We start from the raw sequence: 15,000 nt of genomic DNA, 5'->3' as shown, positions 1-15,000 counted from the left end.
ATCATCATCATCATCATCATCAGTCGCAAACAATTTTTTTTAAAGTCACTTTCATCTAATGTCAATTAAATTTCAATATAAGACAAAACACAAGACTCTTGTTAACCCTCACGTCACCAACTATAGGAAAATGGTCACATCCGTTACGGTACAACCAACATCTCCCTCCATACCAGCCATTTTCAGAATTTTCTCTAAATATTCACACCAACCAAACACAAAAATTGATTTTTATTAATCAAAAAGAAAATCAAGAAGTGCATTCTATATCCACATGATATTGCTCAGCAAAATCTGCTCTATCTACATCACAGTGTCAAGTTTGTATAGCCATAGTTAACAACTTTTATTAAAATTATTTTGTGATGTACAAAAGAAATCAGAATGATAAAACTGTCCGTTGCATTGTGACGAATGTGACGATTTTCCTTGTGTTGGAAAGGGGAGAGTTAGTGCTGCTGTTTATTAAGAGATGAAGTGAGTAGGAAAGTGACAGAAGACAATAGAGAATAAAAAAAATTCCGCGGCGGTGATTGGGGTTTGAACCCGCGATCTTACTGGTACTGCGTGACTCTACCGTATGAGCTATCCACGTGGACACAGGAAGTGTCTGCCTGCCCTCTATGGGAGGTTAGGAACCCCATCCAGTAAAGCTTGCTGTGCTGAACACAATAGTGTCCAACAGTCAGGACGTCACTTCCCTCGTAATGACGCATAGTAACTTAGTAACTGGTTCGAAACTATCGGAACAATGTCGGACGCCCTCATGAAATACTTCTCCGACGAGCATAAAAGTGTATCCAGAGGAGAAAACATTTTAAATCTGATCATGTTTTGACTTGTATAAATTCTGATCGCATGTCATGTGAAAAAGTTTTAGCCAGCATGAAGAATAAAAAGTACCGATTTTCTTTGTTTATAATCAAGCTGCTCGTTGCTGGGCGGACGTGACGTCAGACTATTGAATCCTCTTATGTATTTCCATGAAATGCCTACAACTCGGCCACCTCGACCCGCGTATCTATAGATAGAACGAAATTGACGTCACCCAGGTCTTTGTTATTGTTCTTTGCAATCCACGTTGATGAGTAATTCCCACTTAACTGTATGAACCAGACTACAACCGTTTGAGATTACACATAGTTTTGTGTATTAGTCCGGTATACCTCCGGATGGCAATGGTGTGAGCTTCTTAGCCAAGCGCATACTATCTATAAATATGTGAGCGTTTCAAATCATTTTACCCGCTAGTTGGGAAGTATTTCGATAAAACCGACCCCTGCTTCTGAAGTTCCTTCCTGGGTCCACGTTTGGTCCCAGTCTCGGCGGGGGCATCATTCTCTGACGGTTCAACCTGCAAAAGATTAGGAAATGTTTATCCCAATTGGAACAAAACAAATGTTATGATGCCTTCTTAGAATAAACAGAAATTACAAGTTCCTAGAACTCTCTATTTTTTATTGAGCGCAAAGTTTGTTACAAATATCATCATTATTTAATTAATCAATAATCTATTTCTTCTGAAAATTATATTTTCAGCCTAAGAGCGCGACCACTAAAAGAAAGAAAAGAAGTAATTAATGGTTTCGGCAACACAACTAGATAGACATCGATATTGACTCAAATAATAAGTAGATGCCTTCATTCTATTCGGCTCTTCAAATTGTGCGCGCAAAAAGAAGTTGGTTGATAATCATTTGTAATGTATAAAACATAATTTCTGTTCCCACATTTGAGAATAAATCTATATGAACAAAACTAGAAGACTGAATTAGTTTTGGATCCTCATTCAATTTGATAGAAAACACGTGTTTATCTTCAATGGGCATGATCTATATTACATTTCCATGTGCTCGAGGTCATTGGTCACATTGGAATATGTGCTCAAAATGACCCATATAGTGAAAAGTGTTCAGTTATTTTTATCACGATTGGTCATTTTGTTAAGCTTGACACATGGGTATGTTTACAACTTTCATAAACAAAGCAGCGTGTTTACATTTCTGAAGAAATATCCAATCGTTGGACAGCAACAAGTCATGTGATTGTTGATTGATGATTTGGTTGGACGAAAAAATGAATATAGATCGCTCCCATTGTGATTGAAACGATTATAAAACCAACAACCTGGACAACTGAAGAACCATCATACGTTGCTCGTTAAATCTACAACTGTCAAAGGTGAAAAATTGGTTTTAAGATTTAAAATATAGACATTGGCCTTACATTGACATAATTCAAAAATTAAGTCTTCTATGCTTATTTTCAAAATGATAAACGGAATTTTTGAAACAAAAGCATTACGGATTTGAAACCATCAACAAATATGATGATGACTTCCGTACCTGGATTGTTACTTTGAACATAGAAGTGTAGCCGAACGATACTACTACTACTACGGCTTTTATAACTGGATTTGCCATCTTTAAACAATTTTACTTATAGACATATATAACGTATTCTTTCCACTATTACATTATCTGAACCTGGTCATAATTATATAATATAAACATTAACGTTGTTGTTGAATTGAATTGAATTCGTATCACGTTTCCTTCACACTTGTCTCAATGTAATGTAATATGTTTTGTTTTGTTTTATATCACTGTAAAGCGCTTAGAGCCTGTGACAACGGGGTAAAGCGCTATATAAATGCCTTTATATATTATTATATATTTTATTATTATTATTATTATTATTATTATTATTATTATTATTATTATTATTATTATTATTATTTTTATATTATTATTATTATTATTATTAACAAATTATGTTGTATCTTAAATAGTTGTCTCATAATATTATAGTTGAAGGTTAAAGATACACAAAAGAAAGAAATATTTAAAAAAACAAAGGGTCCAAGTTCCTCAAAGGAAGGAGAAGGAAGGGGGGGGGGTGAGTTTAAGGTGGAGTCACAGGTTAAAACAAAGAGGGATTTTGTCATGGTAATGAAACACTACAAAATTTATAATAGAGAGGTTTTCTACCGGAAGTGATCCAGTACTAAATTCTGGCCAAATTGAGTCAAGGTTCAAACAATTAAAAACAGGAAAAAGAAGTATATTTCAGCTAGGACTGATTTTGTCCATGAAAAATGAAAAATATGTCATTTTTTTTTCAAAATTTCATAATTTAAAAACAATTTAGACAGTCTGAAATGAGTCGACCTGAATCGGTGCGGCGAGAATTTGGTAATGGCTCCAAGATGGAAAAAACCTTCTGTATCTCAAAACAAAAAGGGTTTGTTATTATCAGAAGATGTCTAGATGTATATAGAATTGTTATGTTGTTCTTGTTGTCATGGAAACAAATTCTCTAACCAATGCAAAATATAGTCAAACATGACAAAAGCGAGTCCTTCAGAGTCACCAGGCCCATGGAGCTGGAGTTTATCCCGGTTTACATACCGTAAAACGGACATTAGTAATTGCTTGTTACTCTTAGGATATGACGCTGGTCCATTGCAAAGTACTTTTCGCCAGATCTAACAGATTGAGCTTCCCAAAAAAAAATGCTGTGAGGACGAGAGGGAGGGATCGAACTCGGTCCCTTTGCGTGTGAAGCGAGTGGTCTTCCAACCAACGGTGTTCTGTTATCAAACCTGAAATTGTGTGTAGCATGGCCTTAAACTTTAAATATTCTATCGGAGTAAAGCTGATACGAGAATTCTATGTAAATATTACCAGAAATTTGAAATGTGTGTTCCTCCTTTCCCCCCCCCCCCCCACGTTTCTATGAGAATAATATATTCATTCTCTATAAAAACTTATCATTGAAATCAAAGGTCTCATCAGGTTTGATCATTTTTGCCAAGATGAGGATCATTTAAATTGATCGATATTTGAAGGACGAGTTTTTCTGGCCAAAATATAAATACTTTTTTTCAAGAGCACCGTAGTGTTGTGAGGCGTAGGATATGCAGCAATTCTTTAGTAACGAAAATAGACACAAAAACCACCTCGGACAATTTAAATGAAAACAAAATAATAGAAATTAATACTATTAAAGAGGAAAAATAGAATTATTTAAATGTTATCATTTCAACCAACGTGTACTCATTTGCAGGTCTGATAACCCGAATTGTTATGGCCTCATTATTGTTGTAATGGAAATACTCTCAAATCGACGCAAATATTCTCCATTTCAACGATGTTAAAACAAGCCAATAATTGCGTCTGATTATCAGACCTACAAATATGTGCACGTCACTTTCAACCAATAGAAATGGAAAACCTAAATAAGAAGAACACAAAGAGAATAAGAGAGATAGATAAAATAGTTAAAACAAATCATGGTCCAAACATTTTAGAGAAAAAAAAACGATTCTTGACGGGTTAAAAAAATCTAAATAAATGTTAAATCTTGAGAGAGAAAAAAATATCTAAAATTCTAATTATGATAAAATTCTGAACAGCAAAATAAACGCACCACTTCGCAACCACTAATTTATTAGAGAGTCAGTAACCAACAAATCTGTAAAATAAGTAGTTACACCGTGAAAAACGTCATCTTCTTCGGAATCCAACAAGTCATGACATGATGAAACAGTTTGACTGTAAGTGTTTGATATTTCTGTTAATTAACAAATAATGTTTTTAAGAGTTTTACGGCACTTGCAACACATTAAAGCAATATCAGCGCCAGTAAAAAGGAAGAAAATGGGATAGTAAAAAGTTCTAGAATTACAATTAAAGCACTCAAGAAAAGGTAAGACAACGTGGAATTGGTTCAAATAGGGAACATATGTTGATTCCAAGAGCTGACTATCAGTGTCCTTAGTTTGTGATCACTAAATGTCTCATCCAGACACAAGCACAGGTCCCCGCTAAGAGAACACACTCAATTGCTTACAAATCATAATATATATATATATATATATATACGTGCATAACAGAGAGATGATTTACAAGGGAAAAAATTATCTCCCAAAACTAACACATTTGACTGTTTCCATCCCAGTCAGGGTATCCGACTAGGGCTAGGACAAAACCAAGTAATTTCATCCCAAGACAATGTTGTAAAACAGAAATAGGATACAGAAGACACAGTAAGTGCCTCCTTGCCCCAGTTAAAATTAAACAATGGATCAAAATGCCACATTGCATGATGTGCAATTCTGCTTTTTTCCGTCGTGCAAGAGGTAAATCTGATTAATCAGCCACTCCTAGCTCTATCGTTCGTTTTGTGCAGATGAATTATCAGGAGTGTCAACGAGAGTCCTGGGCGTGGAAGAAAAATAAAAATAAATCAAAACGAAGAAAACAATTCGTGATCGTGACCATTTTGACCCTTTCAGATTAACAAGAATGATGGTCAGTGAGCTGAATAGCATTCCAGAAAGTGTCCCGGAGACATTTCAAAGAGGACGGGTTACAATGCAGAAAGCCGTTTTATGTCAGTTATGGTTTGACCCAGCACCACCGACGTCTTCGTTTTGAACGGGCAGTTATTTGTCGAGACTTTTTGGAATGATCTGATCTTTAAAATTCTTCCTTAGCCTTCGAGATTGGTCGAACTTTTACCTATCAACCAACATATGGGACGTCATTGATTGCAAGGTCAGGGACAGAAAAGCAAGCCCATAGCATTGCAATACTTACACAGACAGTGACAGAGGAGTGGAACATTATCACCCAAGAACAAATCCGACATGACATACAATCAATGACTTAACTCTATCCTTACCGATCCTTTTCAGTATTTTCCCAAAATGGCAAGCTTTCCCAGAAGAAAAATTGATTTTTAAAAAGTTAAACAAGCTCTCTACAAAACAACTCGATGTTTTATTAATTAAACAAAGATCATTCTTCAAAGTTTGTGATGTACAGAACATATTTGAATAAGAAAAACGTATATTGTGTCGTAACAAATGTGACGATTTTACTGTAGGTGGTAAGGAGAGGGTTACTGCCTGAGGTGGACACACAATATCAACTATTGACAATTCTGCGATTGTTTGTAATGTGTCAGTATTCTAAGAACATTTTTTTCCACATGACATACTGCTATGATCAATTTCAATAATGTTACACATTTTCTTCAGGGTAAAACAAACTTTCATTTGATAAAAACAGAATGAGAATAGCACTAAATCTTACGTAAGATACATTGATGTCGAAAGTGGTGCGTTTATTTTGCTGTTCAGTATCGTTACAGTAAAGTTGTTTTTGACTAACACATGTCTGGTCTACCCCCTAAAATGGTATTGTGTTGATTTTATCAATACCGTTTTTATGCCATTTTGTTGTTACCGAGGAAGGGTTTTAAACCCGAAGCATCCTATTTTTGTATTTAAAAATAATTTTCTGTCAGGCTGCCGGCTGTCATATTTACTTTTTGTTTCACACAATTCCAGCCCTCACACAGAGAAAGCAAAAAAGAAAATGCCACGTCACGTGTTATTCCACAGAGAAAAGAACACACAGTTACCACGCTAAGTTTTAGAAGGACTCAATTTCTAAAGGGTTTTATTGGCCCTTACCATCTTATTGTTGTCCAAGCATTTATTCAAAGTAGGGAATAGAAAAGGTAATAATAACATAATGGAGCAATGGCCTTGACATTGACTTTCAGAATAATTATAAAATGAAGAGGAGATGAAGCTGTTTAGTCTTTGAACAATTTTATCTGCCCTACTCAGGAAAATGATCGTATTTAAAATTTGGCCAGAAAAACAGGTCTTCAAATATCGATCGAGTTAAATGACCTTCATCTTGGAAAAAAAAACCCTATGAAACCTGGGACTTCGTGAAGTCTTCATTAATGTCCCAGGTTTGAGAGTTTTTGCCAAGATGTGGGTCGTTTGTTTTGTTTGTTTTTTTAGGGTTTTACGGCGCTTGCAACACATTAAGGTCATATCAGCGCCAGTAAAAAGGGAGAATATGGGATAGTAAAACGTTCTAGAATCAAAATTAAAGCACCTAAGAAAAGGTAAGACAAAGGGGAATGGTACAAATAGGGAATTGGTGTAGATTCCAATAGCATACCAAGATATGGGCCATTTAAAACGATTGATATTTGAAGGACGAGTTTTCTGGCTAAACTTTCAAATACGATTTTTTACGAGTGCGACAGTTAAGTTTTTAAAGTAATTTAGAGGAGATGAAAACAAACAAAGGAACAGAAATATTTTGATAAAAAGAATGAAATGATCAAATGCCTGACCTTGTATTTTGGATTGGATTGCATGGGATAGGGGAGTAAACAAGGTAGTGATTGTGGTATAAATTGGACAGGGTTATTTGTAGATATAGTAGAGGCCTATGACATCCTTGGAAATTAAATGGTTTTGAGAGAGAAAGAGAGAGAGAGAGAGAGAGAGAGAGAGAGAGAGAAGAGAGAGAGAGAGGGAGAGAGAGAGGGAGAGAGAGAGAGAGAAGGTAGAGAGAGAGAGGGAAACAGGGGTAGACAGAAAGAGAGAGAAAGATAGATAGATAGATAGATAGATAGATAGATAGATAGATAGATAGATAGATAGATAGATAGATAGATAGATAGATAGATAGAGAGATAGAAAGAGAAAGAGATAGATAGAGAGATAGAAAGATGAGAAGAGAGAAAAAGAATAGATAGATAGATAGATAGATAGATAGATAGATAGATAGATTACAGACAGATAGAGAGAAAGTATATATAATATATATATATATATATATATATATATATATATATATATATATATATATATATATATATTGTTGTTGGCTGAAGAAGGGTTTTGAGCCCGAAACGTTCCGTGTTTAGTATTTTGTTCTTATTTTGAAGCTGTTATATTCAATTTAAAAAAAAAATTATTACCAAGATTGAACATCATGCTAAATTAAAAACAAAAAACAAAAACAAAACAAAATAAAACAAACAAGTAACAAATAATAATGATTGAAATCAAATGACGATTGTGGAATAAATCATCTCAAAATGAACGTAGAAATCAGTGGGGGGCTGCCTGAAGCCTGTGATCGTGAAAATACTAACGAAAGAGTGAAAATGGAGAGGTTTTGTATAGGAACAAAACAGACAATGGACGTTTCGGGTACGAACTTCGTCAGCGCAACAATACACAAATTAACATGGAAAACAAATAAATTATTTATTTCTTTTCCACGTTAATTTGTGTATTGTTGTTCTGACGAAGGTTTGTACCCGAAACGTCCATTGTCTGTTTTGTTCCCATACGAAGCCTCTCAATTTTCACTCTTTCCTCAAAATAAACCATGCTGTGGAACGATGACGGTGGTGCTGCTGAAAAAAATGGACACTAATGATGACATAAATAAATATGTTGCACCGACGTGTACAATTATGCAGGTCTGACATCCGACCCCACTTATGGGCCTAGTTTAACATTGTTGTAATGTTGGACAATATTTTGGGTCATTTTTTTAAATAGATTTCCATAACAACGATGAGCTCATAAGGAACTGGGTTGTCAGACCTGCAAAAATGTGTACGTCGGGCTGCACCTAACTAAAGCAAAATGTTAGCGGGCGGCAAGACCTACATTGGTGATAATAACGACAGCCTCTTTAAAAAAAAACACACACACACACAAAAATATAATAAATAATATTTACTAATTAGACCCAAACCGCCCCTTAAGTCGATGGATAGAATTTGAAGGACAATTTTTCTGGCCCCATTTCTAAATACGTGTTTTCCAGAGTACGGCAGTTAAAATTGGTCTGGTCAAACAAATGGCTGATTTAGTTTGTAATATTTGTACTTGCAAAAAATTCAAATAAACTGAAAGAGAAATATCGATCGATATTTGAAGGACGAGTTTTCTGGCCAAATTTTTAAATATGTGTTTTTCCAGAGTAAGGCAGAATAAATAAATGGGTATTTGCAAGTACCGTTTCTATCTAGTGGTGAGGATAATGCTATTTGGTGAGGGGGAGAGGGGGGGGGGGTGAGTGGGAAGGGGTGAGATTAAGTCGTGCAGGGTGTATGAAATGTACCAGAGGAAGTTCAAGTGTACTTATTTGCAGGTCTGATAACCCAACAGTGCTAAGGGCTCATTGTTGTAATGGAAATACTCTCAACCCAACACAGAATATTGTCCATTACAACAACGTTAAAACAAGCCCATAAATACGTTCGGTTATCAGACCTGCAAATACATGCACATCGACGTGTATCAATGCTTATTTTCGGGTAAGGCCAGAATGTGCGCGCGCGCACACACACCCACACACAAGGATGGGGTGACATGAAGGGGATGGGTAACACTAAGGGGTTCACACCGACTTTTTCCATTATTTTTTCAGCACTCATGTACCGTATTTATCCTGAAAATCACCCATTTCTTAACTCCCTCAACCCTAACACCGACTATATCCGTAGTATACCCGGGTTACTTTTACCCCATGCCTGTTTATTACACTTTTCTGAGACAAATTATAGGCGTAGTATCAAAACTAATGTTTTTAGTTTTTACATGTTAATGATAGTTGAATAAAAATAATTATGTACATGTTCATTTTTAATACATTATTTTTTCAATTTTGAAAAGTAGCAAAAAATCTCTAGGAGTGAGCGAGTTAATACCCTTAAGATCTCAAAATTGAAAACCTTCAAGCTGTCTTCACTAATTAGTTGATAATGTTGATAGTGTAAGCCAATATATTCTAAAATTATATAATTTGAACTCATGGGGTGGTAAACTGTATTTACATTCTCATTCTTTTTTAACCCTCTCCTTACCAACTACAGGAAAATCGTCACATTCGTTACGATACAAACAACATTGTTCTTATTCAATTTTCTTTTGTACATCATAAAATTTAAAGAAAATGAACAGTGTGTTGTAGAGTATGTTTTGTTAAAGCAATTATTTATGGAAAGAAGTTACTGCTATTGTGTTTGAGTGATAAAAAATCTATTTTTGTGTTAGTTGGGCGTGAAGTTTTGGGGAAAATCCTGAAAATGGCTGGTAAGGAGAGAGTTTAAAAAAAACATTGCTTTCTTCCACTGTTTAAGTTTGTCACTTCAGTCTCCAAAACACAGTGGAGGTCAGATTAGTTTCCTGTGGACGTTTTAATGTCGATTGCACTCTTGAAATTAAAATTACAGAACATGGACTTTTGTTTTGTTCACATGTTTATGAATATCTATTTTGGAAAGTCGCACTTGTCGCATGAAAAAAATTAAAGCGTATTCGGATTTTGTGGTTCCTTATAACTAAACCATACAAGAAATTATGTAAACAGTGAAAAACGGATTTTAGTTGTTCAAGGCGTGGAGTTCAAAACGTTCGCAAGCAATACGCTTCAACAGTCGTAACGTCACTTCCCTCGCAATGACGCATGGTAACTTGGTAATTGGCTCTAAACTATCGGAACAATGGCGGACGCCCTTATGAAATACTTCTCCGACGAGCATAATAGTGTATCCAGAGGAGAAAAAAAACTAATCTGATCATGTTTTGACTTCTACACATTCTGATCACAAGACATATGAAAAGTTCTAGCCAGCATGAAGAATAAAAAGTAATGATTTTCTTTGTTTAGAACCACGATGGTCGCCTGTTGCTGGGCGATGTGACATCAGACTATTGAATCCAATTGGCTGTTGTACTAAAGATGATCTATTAGGCTATTTACGAGATCTTGTTCACAAAATTAAAATGAATCGATTTAGATTCCGTATTGCCCAAAAAAATAGGGTATAGTCAAAATTTAAAACAAAAACTGCTACAATTATTAATGAATTTAAAAATGCCCTTGACAAGGAACTCTTTACTAAAGGATACAAAAAAGGGTGAGCATTCATTATAATATGTCAATAATAGGAATGGGTTGGTTTTGTTTTGTTTTTATTTTAATATGTCTCCCATGCTTTTTTTTCTCTGTTTCTCCCCTTTTGATATTATTTTTATCTCCAAGAAAATGCAATGCGTTATGTCCAATATATTGTGACTTATGTTTTCAGGGCATTTAAGGAACACTTGGTCCATTTAAAAACTCTGTTGCTGATATGGTATGATATGATAAATAAAATATAAATTGATTTGGAGGGTTGGTCTATTTTAAAGCCCTATAACTGATATGAATATATATATATATATATATATATATATATATATATATATATATATATATATATATATAAATGATAACGCTGTATCGCCCTTCATGTGAGGAGTTCTCTGCTCAGTGCATTTTTAGGATAAATACGGTACACGGCTATGCATACTGAAGATGTCTCAATCATTTATAGCAAACTTTTTCATGTTTCGACCTTTAAAAATATGATTTACTTATTTATGATATTCATAATTTTAAATAGGCATTGCACGTTTATATCGTGGCAGACATTCGCAATTGCAATGACCTCCTTTTTACTGTTTGGGGTGAGGGAGGAGCAGGTGGGGGGGGGGGTGATAATTTATTTTTCTAAATGAATATTGTAATACTATAATTTTGAGACACCCTGCATGCATCATTGTCCCTGACCGACGTGTACATATATGCAGGTCTGACATCCGAACGCACTCAAAGGCCGAGTTTAACATCGTTGCAATGGCTAAAAATTTGCGTCATTTAAAAAAAAAAGATTTAAATTTACAACAACGATGAGCCCATAATTAATTGGGTTATCAGACCTGCGAATACGTGTACGTCGCCCCTGACATAATCTAGTCCTCAGTCGCTACGACGCCATGATACCTGCAAGTCTTGCAGCTCGTCCTGTATAGACAGTCTCTTTGGACCATCCTGGGGATTGGGGGGTAAGGGGAGATAAACATGGTAGTAGTGTTTTGGGGGAAGGGGAGATAAACATGGTAGTAGTGTTTGGGGGGGGGGGGGGGGGAGGAGTGTGCACAGTGCACTTACAACAAACGTTTTCTACTATAAATCACATTATATGATGCCATTGCGACCGTTCGTCCCAAAACAGTGTTATATCGGGGTGGTATAAAATGGCAAAATCTGATTCAAACGTTAAAATGTCAAAGAATCGAATTTATTTTTATCGTTTTCTTCATATTATTATTATTATTATTATTATATATTATTATTATTATTATTATTATTATTATTATTATTATTATTATTATATTTATATTTTTATTTATTTTTGTCGTTACTTTAATAGACAAGATATTGTTCTCAATTAAACGTTGAAAACCCAGCCAAATTTCATGCTTTTATTTATGAATTGCATGTATAGCATTGGCACCAACCCCAACTAATACTATATATATATATATATATATATATATATATATATATATATATATATATACATCATGAAATGTGCTGTATATAAATCATGAAATATGCTGTATATAAATCTTGAAATATTATGAAGAAATCATTTCATTGAATCTATATATTTTCTTGAAAGATGTGGTGTAGTATCATTAAACAACTTGTTTGTATGTTTTTAAGGGTTTTACGGCGCTTGCACCACATTTAGGTCATATCAGCGCCAGTAAAAAGGAAGAAAATGGAATAGTAAAAACATTCTAGATGTACAATTAAAAGGACTTGAGGAAAAAGTAAGACAAGGGGAAATGATTCAAATAGGGAACAGATGTAGATTCCAAGAGCACACTATCAGTGTATTTAGTTTGACATTACTTAAAAGTCTCACCCAGACCCCGGCACAAGTTCCCACTAAATGAAATACACAAAATGTACATAACAGAGAGATGATTTACAAGGAAAAAAAATATCATCTCCCAAAACTATAACTATACATTCGACTGTTTCCCTCCCAGCCAGGGACCTTGGCCAGGGTCAGGACAAAACTAAGTAATCTCATTCCAAGACAAAGACAGAAAGCAATTGGAAAACAGATACAGAGGGATAGAAGACTGAACAAGTACCTCCCTGCCCACTATGAGAGGTCGTTAACACCATCCAGGTAAACACCTGTATCGGGTTTTCCTTGTTCTATAAATAAAATGCATAGCGTGACATTGAAGCGTGCTATATAAAAAAAAGACAACAAAACAACAAAGTGAATTGAATGAAGAAGAGTTACCCGCCTTGCTTCTGTGGCTTCCGCTTCATCCTTGTCATCTCGTAATTTCTTGTTGACATCTCTGGAAAACAAAAACAAAATAAATTCAAATCATCTATCTATAATATTGTCAAAATTTTCTCTCACCGTACTCAGGTGTAAAATGAGTACATGGCCGTTAACAGCGTTGTCTTTGTCCGAAAAAATTGTAATATCGCCTAACAGGCGGCATGTCCCGTCCTACATGTTAAATGTTGCTGTTAACCAGGGACCACCTGTAAAGTGCTTTGAGAACATTTAGTGGATATTGCGCTATATAAAGCTCAATTTTAATTTTTAAAAAGAATAGATAAGTAGTCCTTCACAGCCACAAGGTTCATAGGGTCGGAGTTTATCCCGGTTTCTATACCGTGAAACGGACAATTACTACCCCTTGGAAAGGACGCTAGTCTATCGCAAAGTACTTTCCGCCAGATCTAACAGACCCAGCTACCCAACCACTGCTGGGTGGACAGAGGTGGGGGGGGGGGGGGGCTAGAAAAAAAAATCTCGACTAATAGTGCACCCGGTCTCGGTCAATTCCTGTGTGAAGCGAGAGCTGTACCAGCGGATCTATGGGGACCCCCCCCCCCCCCCCACACACACACACACACCTGCCTGGAAAGGAATGGTATCCAAAACATAATTTGGGTACCCACAATGTGCACCTACACGAAGGTCTGATAACCGAAGGTAATTATGGGCCTGTTTTAACATTTGTTGTTATGGACAATGTTCTGCGTTGTTTTGGGAGTGTTTCTATTTATGGCAACACTGGGCCCTTAACTTTTTTGGTTGTCAGACCTGCAAATAAGAACACGTCGGGGACCCAAAAGTAAATTGTATAAGACTGAGACATAACATCGTATAGATAGAATGCGCTTGGCTAAGAAGTTCACAACATTGCCATCCGGAAGTATAACGAACCAACACACAAATTGTGTGTAACCATGAACGTTTATAGTCAGGTTAATACGGTTTAGTGAGTATTACTCATAAACGCGGATGGCAAAAAACAATAACAAAGACCTGAGTGACGTCATCTTCGAACTACCTATAGTTATTTTTAAAACTTCAGCGTTTATATAGCGCAATATGCACTAAACGTGCTCAAGATGTTTTACAAGGGGTCCCTGACCAACAGCAACACGTAACATGTTGAAAGAGACATGACGCCTGTTACGCAATATTATTACAATTTTTTTCCGATATAGACAACGCTGTTAATAGCCAGGCACTCATTTTACACCTGAGTACGGTGAGAGAATGGGAGTAAAAAGCCTTTTCCAAGTACTCAACTTTGCGCCGAGCGAGGGTCGAACCCAGGATTTTCCGATCCGAGAACGAGCGTCATACCACATGACCACATAGCCGCACAATGTAATAAATAAATATATATATATATATATTATATATATATATATATATATATATATATATATATATATATATATATATATATTATTGAAGAAATTTCTCACCGATAACACCAAAAGAGATGTCAACGACTTTTAAAGACTTGATATTTTTTTGTAAAAAAAATTCCCTTTATTCATCCCATAGGGAAATTTTGTCTTTAGGGTCTATTCCAAGGGAAGACTGGAATAACCCAGGCGTCAGCCGCAGTGCAGCGCCGCAAATCAAAAAGAGAATTTAAAAAAAAAAAAGGTTCTTACTTCAAAATGTCCAACTGCTTGACCAGGCTTTCTCTCTCGATGGCGATTCCCTCGGACAATAGAATGGCCTGCCTGGAGACAGAATTGAATACAGACGTCAAATTTAGAAATGAAAAACTTTCGCCTTTTTGCAACGGCACGATAAGACCCCGTCACCTAAGCATTCCATGAAGGAATTTTATAGATAGGTCATCAAGCAAGCTGTCTGAAGTCAACAGGAATCATCCATGTTGTCACAGTGAGATACCGTCGCCAAGGCATTCCATGAAGGAATATTATAGATAATCTATCAAACAAGATGTCTGATGTCAAC

General features: G+C 35.6%; 1 protein-coding gene across 2 annotated transcripts in view; it reads right to left on the bottom strand.

The window, feature by feature from the left end:
- LOC144978876 (EF-hand calcium-binding domain-containing protein 4B-like) overlaps window positions 1-15,000 on the bottom strand; it is a 112,139-nt gene that overhangs the window by 17,693 nt on the left and 79,446 nt on the right. Inside the window, exons 13-16 of one of the 2 annotated variants that reach the window (XM_078925462.1) lie at window positions 14,688-14,759; window positions 12,994-13,054; window positions 11,670-11,717; window positions 1,245-1,354 (exon numbers count right to left, since the gene is read on the bottom strand). In XM_078925462.1, the coding sequence (XP_078781588.1) occupies window positions 1,245-1,354; window positions 11,670-11,717; window positions 12,994-13,054; window positions 14,688-14,759 (291 nt within the window). The remainder of the gene's footprint in view (window positions 1-1,244; window positions 1,355-11,669; window positions 11,718-12,993; window positions 13,055-14,687; window positions 14,760-15,000) is intronic. The other variant, XM_078925463.1, reaches the window with a different exon arrangement.

This window comes from Berghia stephanieae, chromosome 8, assembly GCF_034508935.2.
Source record: "Berghia stephanieae isolate SIO BIC M18660-M18661 chromosome 8, UCSD_Bste_1.3, whole genome shotgun sequence".
Classification (NCBI taxonomy): Eukaryota; Metazoa; Mollusca; class Gastropoda; order Nudibranchia; family Aeolidiidae; genus Berghia; species Berghia stephanieae.
The sequence above is the reverse complement of the archived record's forward strand: the minus strand, read 5'-3'. Positions and strand labels throughout refer to the sequence as shown.